The sequence below is a fragment of the Engraulis encrasicolus genome, chromosome 6 (genome assembly GCF_034702125.1).
Source record: "Engraulis encrasicolus isolate BLACKSEA-1 chromosome 6, IST_EnEncr_1.0, whole genome shotgun sequence".
Classification (NCBI taxonomy): domain Eukaryota; kingdom Metazoa; phylum Chordata; class Actinopteri; order Clupeiformes; family Engraulidae; genus Engraulis; species Engraulis encrasicolus.
In genome coordinates, this window is record NC_085862.1 from 21,231,353 (window position 1) to 21,249,139 (window position 17,787).

Genomic DNA, 17,787 nt, shown 5'->3' on the forward strand with positions numbered 1-17,787 from the left:
GAATTTCATTTGGCCCATAACTTCTGGGTGGATTGATTTGCCCGGTAACACCTTATTTTAATGGTTCACCATTTCAGTGAATCTACCATATTAGGTACAGTGTAATAGCCAATGTAACAATATTTAATACCATGTAATACTAGTGTAATACCAGTGTAACAATATGCAATATCAGGTACAGTGTAATAACGAGTGTAACAGTATGCAATACCATGTAATATAGTGTAATACCAGTGTAACAATATGCAATACCATGTAATACCACTTACACACAAACACATGATGTAAGTAAAACAATGACGGAGTTACACTGGTATTACATTGTATTAAATATTGTTACACTGGTTATTACACTGTACCTAATGTGGTATATCCACTGAACCATTAAAACAGTATTACCATTTGCCCCATTTTCTGCTTCATTTTCACAATAGTCGTTTGGTTTTAAGCCTATGCACGTCATGTCACGTCTGTATGTATCATATACGTTTACGAAATGGTGGACGGGAGTGGTAGGAATGATGGGAGACTGGAAGCGTCGCGTTTCGGGGATATACCTTAAGCAGTCGAAGGCGACTGCACAGGCAGTCTAGTTTTTGTCAAGTCTTTCTGCATTGTTTTTGTGGAGTTAGAAACTGGAATGTCAAAATGTGCCCTGTCCTGCAATTAGTGGTCACTCATCCCGCAATGGTGAAGGATCTTTTTAAAAATTCCTGGATCCAGATCGTGAGCCGAATCAGCACCAACATTTAAGCACTTCTTCCTTTTGTCATTTCCAACAACTCCACAAAATGTCATCAAAATCTGTTCATAACTTTTTGAGTTATCCTGCTGACAGACAGACAAACAACCAGACAGACAAACCAATGCGACCGAAAACATAACCTCCTTGGTGGAGTTAAATATCAGTCTGTCTACAGCTGGTGCTTTGTCATTTCACTTGCCGTCCTATCTCAGAGCACCCTCAGCCACATTAGAGTGTCCTCAAGCACAGAAAAGAACCCTATTCTAAATCCCCAATTACATCTTTTCAGCCTCAAAAACACTACAAGATTGCTGTGGGTCTTTTCTCTTCAATGCCTCGCAGTCCCAAAAATGCATTTTCCCACACGTTATGCTTTGTTACCTTGCTTACTTTGTTAGAGCAGAAGCTGTATTCACTTCTACAGTATTTGTTCCCCTTGCCTTCATTTGTTCTACATCACTGAACATTTGGACCAGCGTACATCATCACAGGCTTCGGGTCTAGGAGCTGATGAGGTGAATCTTTTTTCACACCAACACATTAAAATCAAACTAAAATAATATTCAACTATGAAATTGCATTTGTTTGGCATTTTCATTCAATCTAACTGGGTATACTGATTACAACCTTTAAGCCATTTGATTTCTTCAACAGACTTGTTTTTATCGACAGGTGAGATGTTTTTTCTTTTTATGGGAGAAACAGGATAAGGTTTGCCCCTAAAACATGTCAGGAGTTGTATTATTGAAGCAACCCCATATCACCATGAAAGTTGCTTTCTGCATCTTTCAGACTGATTGGTTTTCAAAGCAAACTCAAATATCAGTCTGTCTACAGCTAGTGCTTTGCCATTTCACTTGTATCTTAGAGCACCCTCAGCTAAATTAGGGTGTCCTCAAGCACAGAGAAGAACCATCTTCTAAATCCCCAATTGCATCTTTTCAGCCCCCAAAATACCACAAGTTTCCGCTTCCCCGTGGCGAACCCGAAGTACCCCCCCACACCCACCCCCCCGCCACCCCAGCGGGGAGTCAAGTCCTGTCTGTGAAGAGGAAAGTCCTGTTTTTCTTTCTGAGTTATCCTGCTGAGTTATCCAAACAAGCAGCCAGACAGTGAGACAAACCAATGCGACCGAAAACATAACCTCCTTGGTGGAGTTAAATATCAGTCTGTCTACAGCTGGTGCTTTGTCATTTCACTTGCCGTCCTATCTCAGAGCACCCTCAGCCACATTAGAGTGTCCTCAAGCACAGAGAAGAACCCTCTTCTAAATCCCCAATTACCTGCTAATCGAACATCGTTTCAGCCTCCAAAATACCACAAGTTTACGCTTCCATGTGGCGAACCCAAAATACACATTCCACCACCCCCAGCAGGAAGTCAAGTTCTGTCTGCACAGATGAAAGAGAAAGCACTGCAGAGTAATGTAATCGTGTTTGCCCGCCTGTCACAAATATTGGGCTGCCAATACCTAGTTCAGGAGATTGGGCCTCCATGAAGAGCGCCGTTTACCTACATTTACCCACAGGTGAGTGAAACGCTTCAAGAGGAACACCTGCCGCGGCTCATCAAAGTGTTAGTAAAGAAGTGGGCACCGCACATCGTTGACAGACTGCACTGCAGCGTTTTAATTATGTGTCGCACACATGGGTCTGCTGCTCCTCAATAAATGCATTTACGTGGTCGTGGGCGCCGCGCGCCAGTGCTGCATTTGCCCTTTTGCACTCATTAAAACTTGAGGGTATGCCCTCTTCCTCCTGCTTCCACCCATCAAATTCAAAGCATTAGGCCCACTGAATGGTCATGGTTTAATACATTTCATTTGACAAGGTCCTCTGAGATTATTGAAGGAGAAAGGGGAAGAAAAATACAACCTCTCCAGTCTCCTCGTGTGTAGACACGCATACACACACACACACACACACACACACACACACACACACACACACACACACACACACACACATCATTGGGGGTGGAGTGGTGATGGCAAGGTGTGTGTGTGTGTGTGTGTGTGTGTGTGTGTGTGTGTGTGTGTGTGTGTGTGTGTGTGTGTGTGTGTGTGTGTGTGTGTGTGTGTGTGTGTGTGTGTGTGTGTGTGTTCCTGTGTGTGCTGTATTTGTAGTGTGAACAGTGTGTGTACTTTTTTATTAAGTCATCATATTCTTCTGTTCAATTATATTTTCAGCTTGCAAAAATGTTCTTTTCTTTTTGTGCATATAAAGTGGTAACATAAAGGGTGACAGATGAGCAAACCGAGTAAACAGTGTTCGTGTTAATGCCTTCTTGTCACTGTCCCATTTCATACCACTGTCCCAATTCCACTGTGATTTCCATTTCTCAGTGTCAAACAGCACTAAACATTGCCCCTGATCCATGAACAGTGAGGCTCAACAGAGGTAATTGCTTGTCAAAACATCTGCGCGACTACAGAGAGCAGATCATTACGCCGGTGCCATCCAAGTGGCGTCTTCGCTTACAGGTGTCCACCATCAGTGTAATCGTGCCTGTAAAACAGGGCAGTTGCGGCATTAGCTGCCAAGCCACTGAACAGGAAGAGCTTTCCTTCAAGCGAAAGAAAAACTACATACCGGTAAGCCTCAGTTATTCATCTCCCTCCCTTAGGCTCTCGAGCACAATGTAGATGATGAAAAAGTATTTGTTCACAGCAAATTATTTGTGGTCTGCCAAAGTTGGAATTAAACAGCGATTCATCACGATGGATTTAAGGAGCTATCTTAGGAAACGCAAGCTCCGCTTTGCAGATTAATGTTTGAAAGTAGTCGAGACGGCTACAGATATTTCACCTTTCATGCCATTGGTTCACAACAGAGGACATTTTCCTTCAATCCCCTTACAGAAAGTCATTACACAGAGGATTATCGTCAAATAAGATCTTAATCATCTGGATTAAACCAAGTGTTTACTGAATGTTTTTTTAAATTATCAAATGAGTCCCCATTAGTAGGTGGATGTTGACAAAATAAAAGAATACAATTTTTCATGATTGTTAGTAATTGACAGGGAATGGACACCAGAGTCTTCACAGAATACCATCAGAAAAATTGCATTCTGTCAATCTGTGGACTTCAGACTTTTTGTTGTTGTTGCTAAAGTTCAATTAAGCTTAGACCAAAACTGGGTTTTTATTTCCGTTTGAAAAAATGTTTTCCTTTTGCTGCTAGGCTAAGATTTGGTCCAGAGTACATTTTTACCCATCTTAGATTATGGTGACATATTATACATGCATGCGTCCACCTCTCTTCTAAAGAAACTAGATGTAGTTTACCATGCGGCACTGCGTTTTATTACAAACGCAAATATGAAAACACATCACTGCGCATTGTATGAAATGGTAACATGGACTTCACTATCACTTAGGAGAAAAAGCCATTTCCTCATTTTTATTGTGAAGGCATTGGTGGGTAAACTCCCATCATATATCAATTGTCTGGTGTCACGCCAAACCAGCTCCTATGGCACTAGGTCAGGAAATAAAATTATCTTAAATATCCCTACAGTGCGTACTGAATTAGGTAAGACTTCTTTTAGTTCATATGCCCCACATGTTTGGAATAACCTCCAAAACACATTAAGCTTGGCATCTGTGCCCTCTGTAGAGAGTTTTAAAAATCTTTTAAAAACAACTTTAGTAGAGGAGTGTCACTGCTTTTAAACTCAGTTTTACAGAGGTTTTGTGTGTGTGTGTGTTTTTATGTCAGATTTTATTAGTTTGTTAGTTCTTACTGTTTAGTGATTGATGTTCTTACTTGTTAGTCTTGTCCAGTGTCTATTTTGTTTGCCCCTATGTCTGATATGTCTTTTATCCTTACGTGTGCTTTTTAAAAAAAAAAATCTGTTTTTTATGTCATAATATGCATGTGCCTCCACTGTCTTAATGCCGTCTTGGCCAGGACTCCCTGGAAGAAGAGGTTTCTACCTCAATGGGACCTTCCTGGTAAAATAAAGGTCAAATAAAATAAAAAATAAAAAATTCACAGGAAAAGTTAATAGATTTGTGAACCATACATGTACGTACACACCATAAAAGTAAATTCAGTTACTAACCAATTTATGAAATCATGGCAGCTGTTAACCTGTGGATTTACCTTTTATTATGCAAAGTTACTGCTCTCTTTGACCCCCCTGCATTACCTCCGTGACCAACCGTAACTTGGGCCATTCGTGAAGTACTTACAAGAAAAGAATCAACTTAAAGCCTTGTGGTGCCTTTACGAATAGCCTCGTTTCTCGTGGTTGGGTGACGAAAGGGGGAACGGACTAACGGAGGCTAACTGGAAACGACGATAATCAAACATTTCAAACAAGTGATTTACGGTTAAGTTTAGGGTCAGGGGTAGGGTTAAGGTTAGGGTCAGGGTTAGGTTTAGGGTTAAGGTTAGGGACAATGATGGAGGAAGGGAGACATGGCATTACACTGACACAACGACAGCGCTCCCCTCCCGGAATGCACGCTGCTCGGGTGGTCTCCCTCTCTCACTCCCTCTCTCTCACCCACTCTCAACGACATTGCGCGTTGCCCAACTACGAAAAATGAGGCTATATCGTAGCGGCACCACGAAGCATACAGTTGATTTTTCCCGAGACTGGGCTCCCGTGACCCACCTGGGGTCCCGATCCCCAGATTGAGAACCACTGTACATCATTGATTATGCTAGCTTTTCCAACCTGTAGTATCCTTCATAAAGGACACTTGAGATACATCACTTTAAACCTTTCAGGCATGAAGACCTCGTTATAGCTCCTATTGTGTGTTCAGACAGTGAAAAAGCCTCTATCTTCCAACATAATACAGCTAGAGATCCCTACCACACAGAGAACAGTAAAGATGGAGTGAGTAGCCCTAAGCAGTGCTCTCCATGTTTAAAAGTCCACAATGCTGAAACAGGTGCACAAATGACTCAGTCCGTAAGTGAGTTTTCCAGTAAGATTTTTTTGACAGCCTTTTATGAGTGTTTGTTTTAAGTGTTTGTCAAGAGAGGTGTGAAGCTGCATGAAGGTAGCACAGGGAGAGAGCAAAGAAAGAACATATTGTCACACAGCTGGTGTGCAACCAAATCTGACAGGTGGCACAACTGAGGGCTTAGTCTAGGCACAAGGCAGTGGCAGAACAATGAGATGAGATGCACAATTTGCATTGTGGTGATATTTCTGATTTGGAAAGGTGAATGTGATTCTTTTTACTTTGTGGGTGTGTGTATGCGCGTGTCTGCAGCTGTGATCTGCAGCAGCAACTGGGTCAATGACGTCTTAGTAGTAGCACACGTCAGGGTGGTGCAACCACAGCTAATGCCACTATTGTCGGGAATAAATGTTTTTTTTTAGTGGATTATCTAAGAAGCAAATTAATTGTGATAAATTAATTACCAATTACCAATTACTAATTAATTTATCGGGATTAGCTGTGCTTGTATGAGCAAAAAAAGTAACTGACCCAAATACAAGTCCCCCCTACATGGAAACTCAGACGTGTCATGTCAATAATGGTATGCCTCTGCCTCTCTGTAAAGGTTATCTGAATAAAAAAAAAATGAACACAGGTCAACACTGTGCAGCTAATTTCCCTGCTTTCATAAATCCTCTGGTTTGTCTTTCTGCCACAGTGTGAAATGTCCAGGGCCGGCCCAGGACTTTATGGGGCCTTCAGCAAAATTTAATTCGGGGGCCCCCCCATGCCACCACCTACTCAGCATCAGATGCTTCATAAGCTTCATTTACTTGCTCGAGTCAGGGTTAGGAACTAAGGACATTTGTAGGCTGTCTGTAGATCGTGTACCCATCATGCACTGCACTTCTTGGAGAAAACAGACCAAAAAGCCATTCATCACGACATTGGCTCCTTTTTCCATTGTGGCAGTAAGTGTTGCATGAGAAAGAAATATATGACTAGGGAAAATGGTTTAGAGTTTGTTTCTTCCGCCTCATAGGGGGCCCCTAGTGATGTGGGGGCCCTAAGCCATCACATAGTTCGCTTATGCCTTGGGCCGGCCCTGGAAATGTCAATTTGAATCTCAGAATGAACTGTTATGGAAGTGTAATCAAAGAACCGAGACTACATCAACAGGCTGCAAATGCCACAAATAAATAGTCACTTTAAATTGCACATTACAAAACGAAAATTGAACCGAACCATATAACTGACAATGTCCCAGGTGGTTACACAATTCGATCAGGCAATCAATGTTTTTTTTCTTGATCATTATTCAATAGCCAACAAATACGCAACCCTATGCAGTAGAAGCAGAACAACGCAATCCCATATAAAAAATGCTGGACATGTGAAATCAAATAGCAATAATGTACTATACACGTGACAGTCCCAGTGGCCACTGCATGCAGTATATGCTTTAGCCTACATAGAGAATCATAAACATACCATGGCCATGGAGGCATCCAAGCAAACAAAGTGACTCATCCTCTTCTCTTCAGATGAGCAAAGCATGAGTGCCTAACACCAGCCATCAGGCTGTGTTTAAAACTGGGGTGCCTACAGCAGCCATCAGGCTGTGTTTAAAACTGGGGTGCCTAACACTAGCCATTAGGCTGTGTTTTAAGTGTGCACTCAACTCGGGATGACCTTCTCCTCGCCACTACTGAAGCAGCTGCACATCCCTCAAAAGAGCCCTGATGGTGGAGTGGGGTTGGGTTGTTAAAAAATCTGTTTAAAAAGCTGTTATGTGCTCATGCATTGACACTTGACAATAATAACAAAATGCCAAAAAAGAGCTCTGATGGCCATTGAACAAAATTGCAAATACTGTTAATGCCGCCACAAATTAGGACTCTATCTGCCATGCAAAAGCTTTGCTATATACAAGGATACAAGGATGCAAGGTGTTTATCTGTCACATGCATATAATTACAAAGTGAAGCATGCAGTGACAGAGTTGTACGCATGTACTGTGCAAGCTTCCATAACGTATTTTTTTTGCTTCTGTTGACTTGCACCGTTAGTTATGGCAGACTGTTGGCGTGGCAGACTACTGTGATGGATGGCCTGGAAAGCCACACCATAACGTGAAATGTTTAGTCTGGGGTCACACCATAGGCAAGTTGAAGCCTGGGGATGGAACCACTGGTTGGCATTCAAATAGCTTAACTTCACATAATAGTCCAGAGAAGCAGTGTCAGCACTCCTCTAAGCCAGCCCCAACGACTCACTACTGCCTATTCTCTAATTTGATCTTTTTGTGAATATTTACTAATCAATACGCTAATATTTATTAACATGACCAAAGGACAGTAAGTTTTGCAGCTTAAAATGTCCATTTCTGTAAGTTATTAAAAATGGCAGACACGGAAAAGATCCACCTTTGCATGTATGAAAAGTGCACTTTTTCAAAACTTCAAAGTTCAAAGTTTTTCTGAAAAAGGTAACATGTGACTGGGCAGCAGCATAAATTCTGGAAATACAGTAAAACTACTTAAAAATATCACATACTGTACCATTACATTATTTTCAGATAACCACATGGCGAGAAGAGCCTGTGTGCTGGTTTTCCAAGTGCTTAAGGACATGACTGTTCCAGACCTTTGCAAAGCACTTTGCTATGCATCGCCTTCCTACTACACTTCGTTCTGTATTTGAATCTGTATTTGTTTTTTCCGTTCAGTTCAGTTCTTTGATGCTCTCTGGCTTTGGATTTCCATAAATCTGTCAACATTTAACAAAATTGGGACATTTTTGCTGCATTATGGGGAGGGCGCAAGAGTTGGCAAATGTTGAGTTAGAAGAATCATGGGGATATATTGTTAATGTTATGTGCATAAGTAGGAGTGTAGGGGAGGAGTAATTCCCCTATTACTTAAACAGCTCATTTGTGTAGGCAATAAGTCACTTTGACATTTATTTACAGAATTATATTGTGTGCTCCTCCTAGAACAATCCCCACTGCGCATGGATATCACACAAATTTGTAGGATATCAAGTGGGCAAGCATCATACATTTATAGGATATTTCTTTGCCATTATATTACTTGATTGTAACAAGCGGATCATTCGATCTTTTTGGATGGACCACCATTGCCTTCAGGCAAGTTTCACCTATAGCACTAATGCCCAGTTCAGCTCCAACTTCACACATGTCTGTGCTGCCTGCACTGAGGTCAATTACAAAATGTATTACAGACAGGAAATTATGTTGGGTGGTGATTGGAAATAGAGGCAACTGAAGCGCACTTATCACATGAAACAAAATAAAATGTCACACATAATCTCTGCAAACTGGACACCAGCCAAAATTATTTCATTGCTCATGTCATGAAAGCAAAGGGGGACACGGGGTGTCGTGCCCAGACACGATCCTATTTGCATATTGGTGGGCTGATAACATTTTGACTGAAGTGGTACTGAGGAAACCTTTAGGTCTTTTTGCTCTCCTGTCGAGTGCATTATGCAATCTAGCTGGTATACAAGCTACTGTATATAGTACATATAATAGGTAATATAGAATAGAATAGAATAGAATAGAATATTATATAATATTATATAATATAATATAATAGGTCTAGTCTTACACCACTGTATTCTCACTGAGAGCAGGCAAACCTACAAAAAAAGAGACACATACAAGCAGGTTAATAACTTATTTTGTGATGGAAGCTCTCCCAGATGCTAAAATGCTTAAATAAAACAAATTGACGTATGAATACTACATACTCTAGCTTTGTACATGAATCGCAATGCATCGTGATAGAATTGCATTGTGGTATCTGTCTCGTAATGCTTATTCAATGGTGAACCCTTTGCCAATACCCAGCCCTAATGGGCAGGTAATCACAAGTGACCCTGAGGGTGCCAATACTAATAGGCGGGGCTGTACCTGTTTGGGGGTAACCACCATGGTAAGGTAATCAGAAGTGACCCTGAGGATCTCTGACATACGTACCTGTTTGGGGGTAACCACCAAGGCCAGGTGAGGCTGGAAGGTGCTCCGTCTGTCTGTAATGGCTTCACCATGCTTTATTTCAGGCAACTCCTCATCTGCAGGGGCACAGAAACACACTCACAAACATGCATGCGCAAACAAAACACGCACGCACGCACACACACGCACACGCACACGCACGCACACGCGCACACACACGTACACACACGCACGCACACGCGCACACACACGTACACACACGCGCACACAGGGGAAAAAAAGAGGTGAAAGGAAGGGAGTCAGAGAGGCAAGACATTAGCATATTAATACATCTCTGCAGAGCACTGCATCTGATTACCTGAGAAACCTTGTTGTTGTACAGTGGACAATTACTGAGGCAGCTGTATTTGTCGACTTCACTTAACATCAGCTGACACTAGCTGCCCTCATCCATCCACGTACCGGTTGGTTGTGCGGCTCTCAGTCAGCACCAAATTTCCATGCAGACCTCTTGAAAAGGCAGGTAATTTTAATAGCAGGGAAATTTTGAGAAAAAGGAAAATGTGTCCAGAATAAAAAGGCATTTTTCTTTCGTCCATAAGCTAGTGGGCCAGTGGGTACCAACTGGTCCTCTGCTTCACTTTTATAATACATAATAGGAAGAATGAAAATTGCTCCTTCTCAGTGGTGACCTTGGGGAGTGAATTGTGGGGCCGTAGAACCCATTATGTGCAGCCCACTGGGCATATCACACTTACTTCCCCTTATTCTTCCTCCCTCGAGCCACGCTGCTGGTTATAGCTGACAGCAATGTGCCACTGAGAATACCATGAACCTGTACAAAAAGCAAGTAGCCATGGGCTCCTTGGGCTACGTTAGACTTTTCAACAGAACAGAATACAAAAGAATAGAAAGCCTTTACTGTAATTATGCACAGTACAATGAGACTTAATGATTTGAATGAGTTTTTAATCATCGTTCTACATATTTCCTTTTATGGTAGCTTAGATGGGGAAAGAAGAGCAATGATGAGGATATGAAACATGAGGAAATGGCCACTGGCTGGAATCATCAAGGCCTCCCCCTCACCGCATCCCCCTTTCATGGCATGCCCGGGTGCGCTGCCCTGGCACAGATACAAATGCTGGATGGCACGGACCCTGCAGGCTTGCTTGCGACACACTCTGGCTTCTGTCTGCTAACGGTATCTGCCGCACACAGCTGAAGCTGGCCCCGGGTGAATGTAGCGACTCCATTGAAACATACAGCTTTGAACTGGCTGCTGGTGTGGTGGTCACTCCAGGAATTCAAATTCCAGCCATCTGTATTCTGTCCAGTCAGTGCTGTTCACTTCAAGGGGGCCTCAGGTAGCCAACACATTGGTAGCATCTGGTAAGGGCGTACAGTGGTCTGGGCCCAGAGATACTAACGGTGAAGCCGCACATAATTTCATATTCAAGTCATTCAGCCAGCGATGAAGAACGAGTGTTACAAACACCTCATCGGATTTAGTGCTCCGTCTGGATGTAGTTCTGTCTGGTAGTGTACAAAGGCAATGGATTGATACCAATTAATCCCTGCGCTGAGGCATATGGCAATAAAAATCACTGCCAGACAAGGCTTACTGCCAAGGATACAGACTCAGTGCTTGAAAGCCCAAAAAGAAGCAAGCTTGATTACAGTATTTCTGTATATCTGACGAAGCACAACTTTGTCTCCCCTTTGTTTCTTCCTGAAAATCCACAAAGTGTATGTATGAATTGAAACATATCTGTAATGTTGTATCCTCATGATGTTGGCCATATTTTGCTAGTGGGACTTTCTGTCCACAGACCACAGAAGTCTTCATTCACCTATCATTGAATCACTTACGCGGTGACTGGCGTGATATGGTGATTATTCAACTCAAAAACATGAATAGTGCTACTTTAACTCTGTCCACAGATGATAATACAGTATTAAATATTTCGGTAGGTGGTAATTCAGTATCCAGAAATATTAATATGATTTCTGTCTGTGTAGCTTGGAGAAAGAAATTAAATAAAATCAAATCCTCCATATCCAAGAGGGTGTCAGCCACAGATAGGGGGGCGTTATAATGTGAGAGGTGAAACCACCTCATCTGGTGCCTTCATCTCTGTTGCCAGTCAGTGAAAAGCAATACCTCTCTGGTTAACCACAGCACTTCATTGGGATTGGATCCCATCATTCAGAAATTTCAACCAATATCCAATATCCAGATATTTTAACCAAATATTTGGAGGAAAAGCCTACTTAGAAGACCAGTCAATGACATGTGTTGGGGCTCAGACGTCAGATAGTACAACCATCGCTAATGCTCATGAATAAATTGGTATAATTGGTAATTCATGTACTTCAATGCTTCTTAGATAATCCTCTACAAACAAAAGAAATAATCTAATCCATAAAATAGTGGCATTGGCCGTGGCTGCACCACCACCCTGACGTGTGCTACTACTAATACGTCATTGACCCAAAACATTCTTTCAACACAGAGTGAATCTGTCATTTCCAATAACATACTGCTGCCAATAGGTGATAGCGTGGCCTACCTTTTAGATGGTCTACAAACAGGTGAGCTTGTTCTGTGTTCTTCAGCGCACTGTAGTCAACGACATCTCCTTCATCATTGTCATCATCCGCCTCCTCGGTCACCATACTTTTACTCACTTCAGCCTCCTCCACTGAAAAAAAAACCACACCCACACCACGCATGCACATACACACACATGCATGCACGTAAATGCACACACCACACACGTGCTCATGCACGCACGCACGCACGCACGCACGCACGCACGCACGCACGCACGCACGCACGCACGCACGCACGCACGCACGCACGCACGCACGCACGCACGCACGCACACACACACACACACACACACACACACACACACACACACACACACACACACACACACACACACACACACACACACACACACTGTAGGTCTAGCACATTTCATTTTAATCCATAAAAGACCAGAGACTCTTTTCACAACCATTTAAAAAGCAGTATTGTGGGAGCTCCCTGAGCCAACAGGCTCACCATAAAAAAAGAGAAAAGCTACAGAATGATACTGACGCCGGTGCGCTACAAACCCAGACGAGTTCACAGCTTCAACACTAGCCCAATGAGACAGATCCAGCTCCAGATCCAGACACATTAGCTTCAAGTTATTTACTTTGGACGAGTAATGTCCTTTAGGAGAGAAACCAACCAGCATAAAGGAAGATTTAATTACTTCCTTCCGACACAGTAATGACTCAGACTTGCCCTTTTTTCCTGTTGCGGCTAAGAGGCTGTGTAAGATAATGGGCCGTGGATGGCTTTCTGCATACTGATGAGCAAGGCCAACTACTGCCTTGCTGTTTCACCTCTCTGTTAAGTCAGTGAGAAAGTCCAGTATGTCACAGGGATTTTTGCTTGGTCCACTGCCCAAATGACTCCCACCACTTAACTTCACAATGCCCACTCCACTAACGCCCATGAGAGAACAGCAGGGATTTTCTTCTTTTTTTTTTCTTCTTTTTCTTTTTTTTTTTTACAAAAGGGGTTTCATCTCAAGACTTTGCTCTCGAACATCAACACAAATTAACGAATGATGCTAGTCTAGAAATCTAGACGGCCATAGAGGCCGCAAATTAGGGTAGAATAATGCCACCCCCTTGTCAAATCAATGGCACGAATCGATTTTATGGTCACAGAACATTTCTGGTTACAGAACATCATAGGGAAAGTGCTCATCATTAAAGATTACTTACGGATGAAGAGCGTTGCCTGAACAATTTCCATTATCCGTCAGTAACACAATGCTACGCAGAACAATACATGTAGTTCAAAGCTAATGCACCAGAAAATATCATCTACCGAGATAATACAGTACTAGCATGTTAAACAGCTAGATAATAACATTGTGTGTGGTGGTGTGGTTGTATTGGTGTGTCTATGTGTATGTGTATGAACATGTGTGGACGTGTGCGTGTGTGCGTGCGTGCGTGCGTGCGTGCGTGCGTGCGTGCGTGCGTGCGTGCGTGCGTGCGTGCGTGCCTGCGTGTGTGCCTGTTCAATCAAATGGCCAGAGAGCAGCAACATGTAAATTCTAACTTGTCACTGCCCCTGCCATCTTTAGTGTCCCCTTGGTGCCACCAGCCCCATGACCCTAACTACCTCCAGCTCATCTTGCCCAACTCTCTCTCTCCTTCCTCTCTAAAGCGCTCGTTGAAATATTAATGAGCAGCACTGGGGTAAAGCCCTGTTTGATCTTCCTGACAGGAGCGTGCTCTTCAACCGGTCTCCCGAATATCATTAGCATAATTATTTCCCAATGGGAACACCGTTTTCACTCCTGTAACGGAAGGGGCATGCAGATCCTCCCCTCCACACACACACACACACACACACACACACACACACACACACACACACACACACACACACACACACACACACACACACACACACACACAGACAGACAGACAGACAGACAGACAGACAGACAGACAGACAGACAGACAGACAGACAGACAGACAGACACAGACACACACACACACACACACACACACACACACACACACACACACACACACACACACACTGTGTGGCCTAATGAATGGTCAACAATGACGTGATAAAATATGCAGGGCAAAACAGTGGCAATAGAGGTTTCACATTGCCAAATGTATCAAGTAGGGGAGGTACCAAACACTGTAAAATTAGACAGGATTCATGCTGGCAGCCATATCCGCACAAATCCTGAACAGTGGCCTTTAGTTAGTGCCAACAACAATCTGCTAAGTTGTCACTGTCACCCAAGTGTGCCTTGATAGCGGCACTAATCTCTGACTCATGCCATCAGAGATCAAATGGCTGCCTGCTACTTCATTGACATTTAACGGTCTCATCGTGACTTTATCGACACAAAATAAGAGCTGGCTCAGCGACGACACATGAGAACATTAATCACACAGCAGCAGCTGAATACAGATAACTTAGGATCACTTATGCGTATAACATAATATAATAATAATATAATATAATATAGTCAGGAACGTGAGCCGTGACGCCATTTTTTCGCATCCCTTTCATTAAATCCAGATAATTTGGCATTTTTAAAAAAGTATGGTCAGTTGTGTTTGTCACATATGAAAAGATATCAAGCCATTTCACATCGCATGACACACAGAAATACAAAACATTAATTTTAGCAAACCCGATGGAAGCGTTTAGAATAATGTATTTCTCATTGTGCAAACCCTTATTTGTCACTGGCCCAATTACATTTCACTTATACAGATATAATACATTTGAAAAGGAGAGGAGCTTTAATTTATTCTCCAAAACGCAGGGTGCAGCCTTTAATATTTTACCACTCAGTTCAGTTTGCATTCCTCTGTGATCAGAGTGAAGCAGGTGGTCACAGACCAAAAAAAGCATGTTGCTTTGTAGTCCCACATATCCAGCGTATGATTGAAGCAAGATTTTGGGGACTTTGACTTTTGTAACATTAAAAGCACTAGGAGGTCAAGTCAAGTAGTCAAGTCAAGTAGGTTTTATTGTCAATTTCTTTACATGCACTGGTCATACAAAGAATTTGAAATTACATTTCTTGCTTTCCCATTAGACATAGACTAATCTAGGTAAGGACATAGACAGTATAGACATAGACAGCACTTATACATGGACTTAAGACAGTATGGACATAGACAGTGCTCATACAGACATTTAAAGTGCAAGACTGGACAACAGAAGACTTGTAGAGGACATACATTAAGAGGTATCTGTTGTGCTTTTGTGCTTTTCCTAAAAAAAGTCCTTTATAGCGTTCTGACATGGTAATAGTAGCATTTTGAAGAAAATAAATATTAAAAAAGGTCTGTCAAGTACACCAGCAGCAGTGTGTGTGTGTGTGTGTGTGTGTGTGTGTGTGTGTGTGTGTGTGTGTGTGTGTGTATGTGTGTGTATGTGTTTAGTGCAGGTAGAAGGTGCGGTGTGCGTCTTGTGTGTGTGTTCGTGTGTCTGTGTGTGTGTGTGTGTGTGTGTGTGTGTGTGTGTGTGTGTGTGTGTGTGTGTGTGTGTGTGTGTGTGTGTGTGTGTGTGTGTGTGTGTGTGTGTGTGTGTATGTTTGGGTTTAGTGCAGAAAGTGCAGTGTGCTTGTGTGTGTGTGTGTGTGTGTGTGTGTGTGTGTGTGTGTGTGTGTGTGTGTGTGTGTGTGTGTGTGTGTGTGTGTGTGTGTGTGTGTGTGTGTGTGTGTGTGTGTGTGTGTGTGTGTGTGTGTGTGCATGTTTTGAGTTAGTGCAGGTTGAAAGTTCAGTCACGAGTATAGTAGTGCAGGTGGAATGTTCAGTCGCAGATATGGTGGTGGGGGGATGGGGGGGGGGGTTGTCAGTGGCCTTGCTGGCTAGAGGCTGACAGTGGAGGGAGAGTGGGTTGAGTGTTCAGCATCTTGATCGCTTGGTGCATTGTGCTGCTCGCCAGCCTGGTGGTACGGGAACGGAGGCGCCTGTACCTCTTTCCAGAGGGCAGGAGGCTGAGCAGTTTGTGTGCAGGGTGGCTTGTGTCTTTGATGATCATCAGTGCTTTCCGGGTGAGGCGTGTGGTGTAAATGTCCTGCAGGGAGGGGAGTGGTACTCCAATGATCTTCTTCGCTGTGTTCACAACACGCTGGAGTGTCTTCCTGTTTTTCTCCGTGCAGCTTCCTCCCCACACTGTGATGCAGTTGGACACGACGCTCTCTATGGTTCCTCTGTAGAATGTTGTCATGATGGAGGGTGTAGCACTTGCCTTCTTTAGTTTGCGCAGGAAGTAGAGACGCTGATGGGCCTTCTTCGCCAGTGATGTAGTGTTGGTGGTCCAAGAGAGGTCGTCGCTGATGTGCACTCCAAGGTGACATCTGTACAACCATTTCATCTAAAAGCTTGAAATGTCATGGCCATCTGCCACCGCAAGTAAACCACAACCTTCTTGTACAACTTGTGGTGACGGCTACGACACATCCACAATCTCGATGCCATATCCTGGCTAGATTTCCTGGGAGGAAATGTTCAGGTGCATAAACCTTTTGCGCCCACTCTGCACAAATCACCAGGTTTTTAAATGGCCTCTAACTACTGGGTGCATTCCAGATCCTTTGTCCTCAAAAATAAATCTCTTCACTCAGGCAAACAGACTGTAATCAAGCACTCTGTGAAGGAATCAATTAACCTCAGCAACAGCACAGATGATGACAGTCTGAGTCACATAAGCGTATGAAAACACACGCCAGGGAAATGAGCCATCCAGAGGTGCGCTTCAATGGGCAGCATGACAAATTAGCAGTTCAGCTCACATGTTGACATTTTTACTCATTTTTCATTTCATTTCTTTGGTGCGATTGGGTTTCACAGTTCACTAACCCCCAATAGGTTAGCTGATCTGAATTTTGGATGTCTATGAGTGTGATGCTGATCAGGTTTGTTTGGATGTTTGAGATTGTGTGTGTGATGTTGATCAGATTTCAACAAAGTTCCGCAAAAACTAAAACCGGTAAAACAGTCTGATTTACAGTACAGAATATAACAGTATTCTTACAAACATTTCACAAGAAGAGACTTCAATCTTTCTTTCTTTGCTCTATTTTAACTTTCTTTTTTCTACTTTGTATGATACTTCTTTGTTCTGTACTTTAACTTATTGCTATTGTGTTTGTTTGAAAAGAGACGGAAAAGGCTTTCACTGCATAGGCCTACTGTGCAAAATATACTTGTAGGTCACAGACTGAATTTGAATAGAACGGGCTTATGGTTGAACAAAATGCTCTCGTAAAATTACATGCCGCATACATTTGTAGCTCTGTATGTACATCAAAGGTTAGAAGCAGCATATGTTGCTCGCTACTTAATCCTTTTCAAGCTGATGAAATGAATGGGGAAGCTCTAATGAGGACAGACGTTTGAAAAGACTTTGAAATGGGAATGGCAGGTCCCACACCCTGCTTACCAAGAGAAGAGATAGCAGCCACTGGCTTCACAGAAAGGTCTGCAGGCGCCTCAGTAGACACAAAAACGCTACAGCATGCAGACATTCTGCAGTTAAGTGAAGTCAGCAGCAACCAAAGGAAGTCCAACAGTGCAATGCATTTTTTTTCTTG

At 42.9% G+C, this 17,787-nt stretch overlaps 1 protein-coding gene across 2 annotated transcripts in view; it reads right to left on the minus strand.

Moving 5' to 3' along the window:
• The window catches only part of impact (impact RWD domain protein), a 71,671-nt gene that overhangs the window by 21,502 nt on the left and 32,382 nt on the right, over positions 1 to 17,787 (minus strand). For both annotated transcript variants that reach the window (XM_063200885.1, XM_063200883.1), the window contains 2 exons: positions 12,207 to 12,338; positions 9,655 to 9,749 (listed from right to left, as the gene is read on the minus strand). In XM_063200885.1, coding sequence (XP_063056955.1) covers positions 9,655 to 9,749; positions 12,207 to 12,338 — 227 coding nt within the window. The remainder of the gene's footprint in view (positions 1 to 9,654; positions 9,750 to 12,206; positions 12,339 to 17,787) is intronic.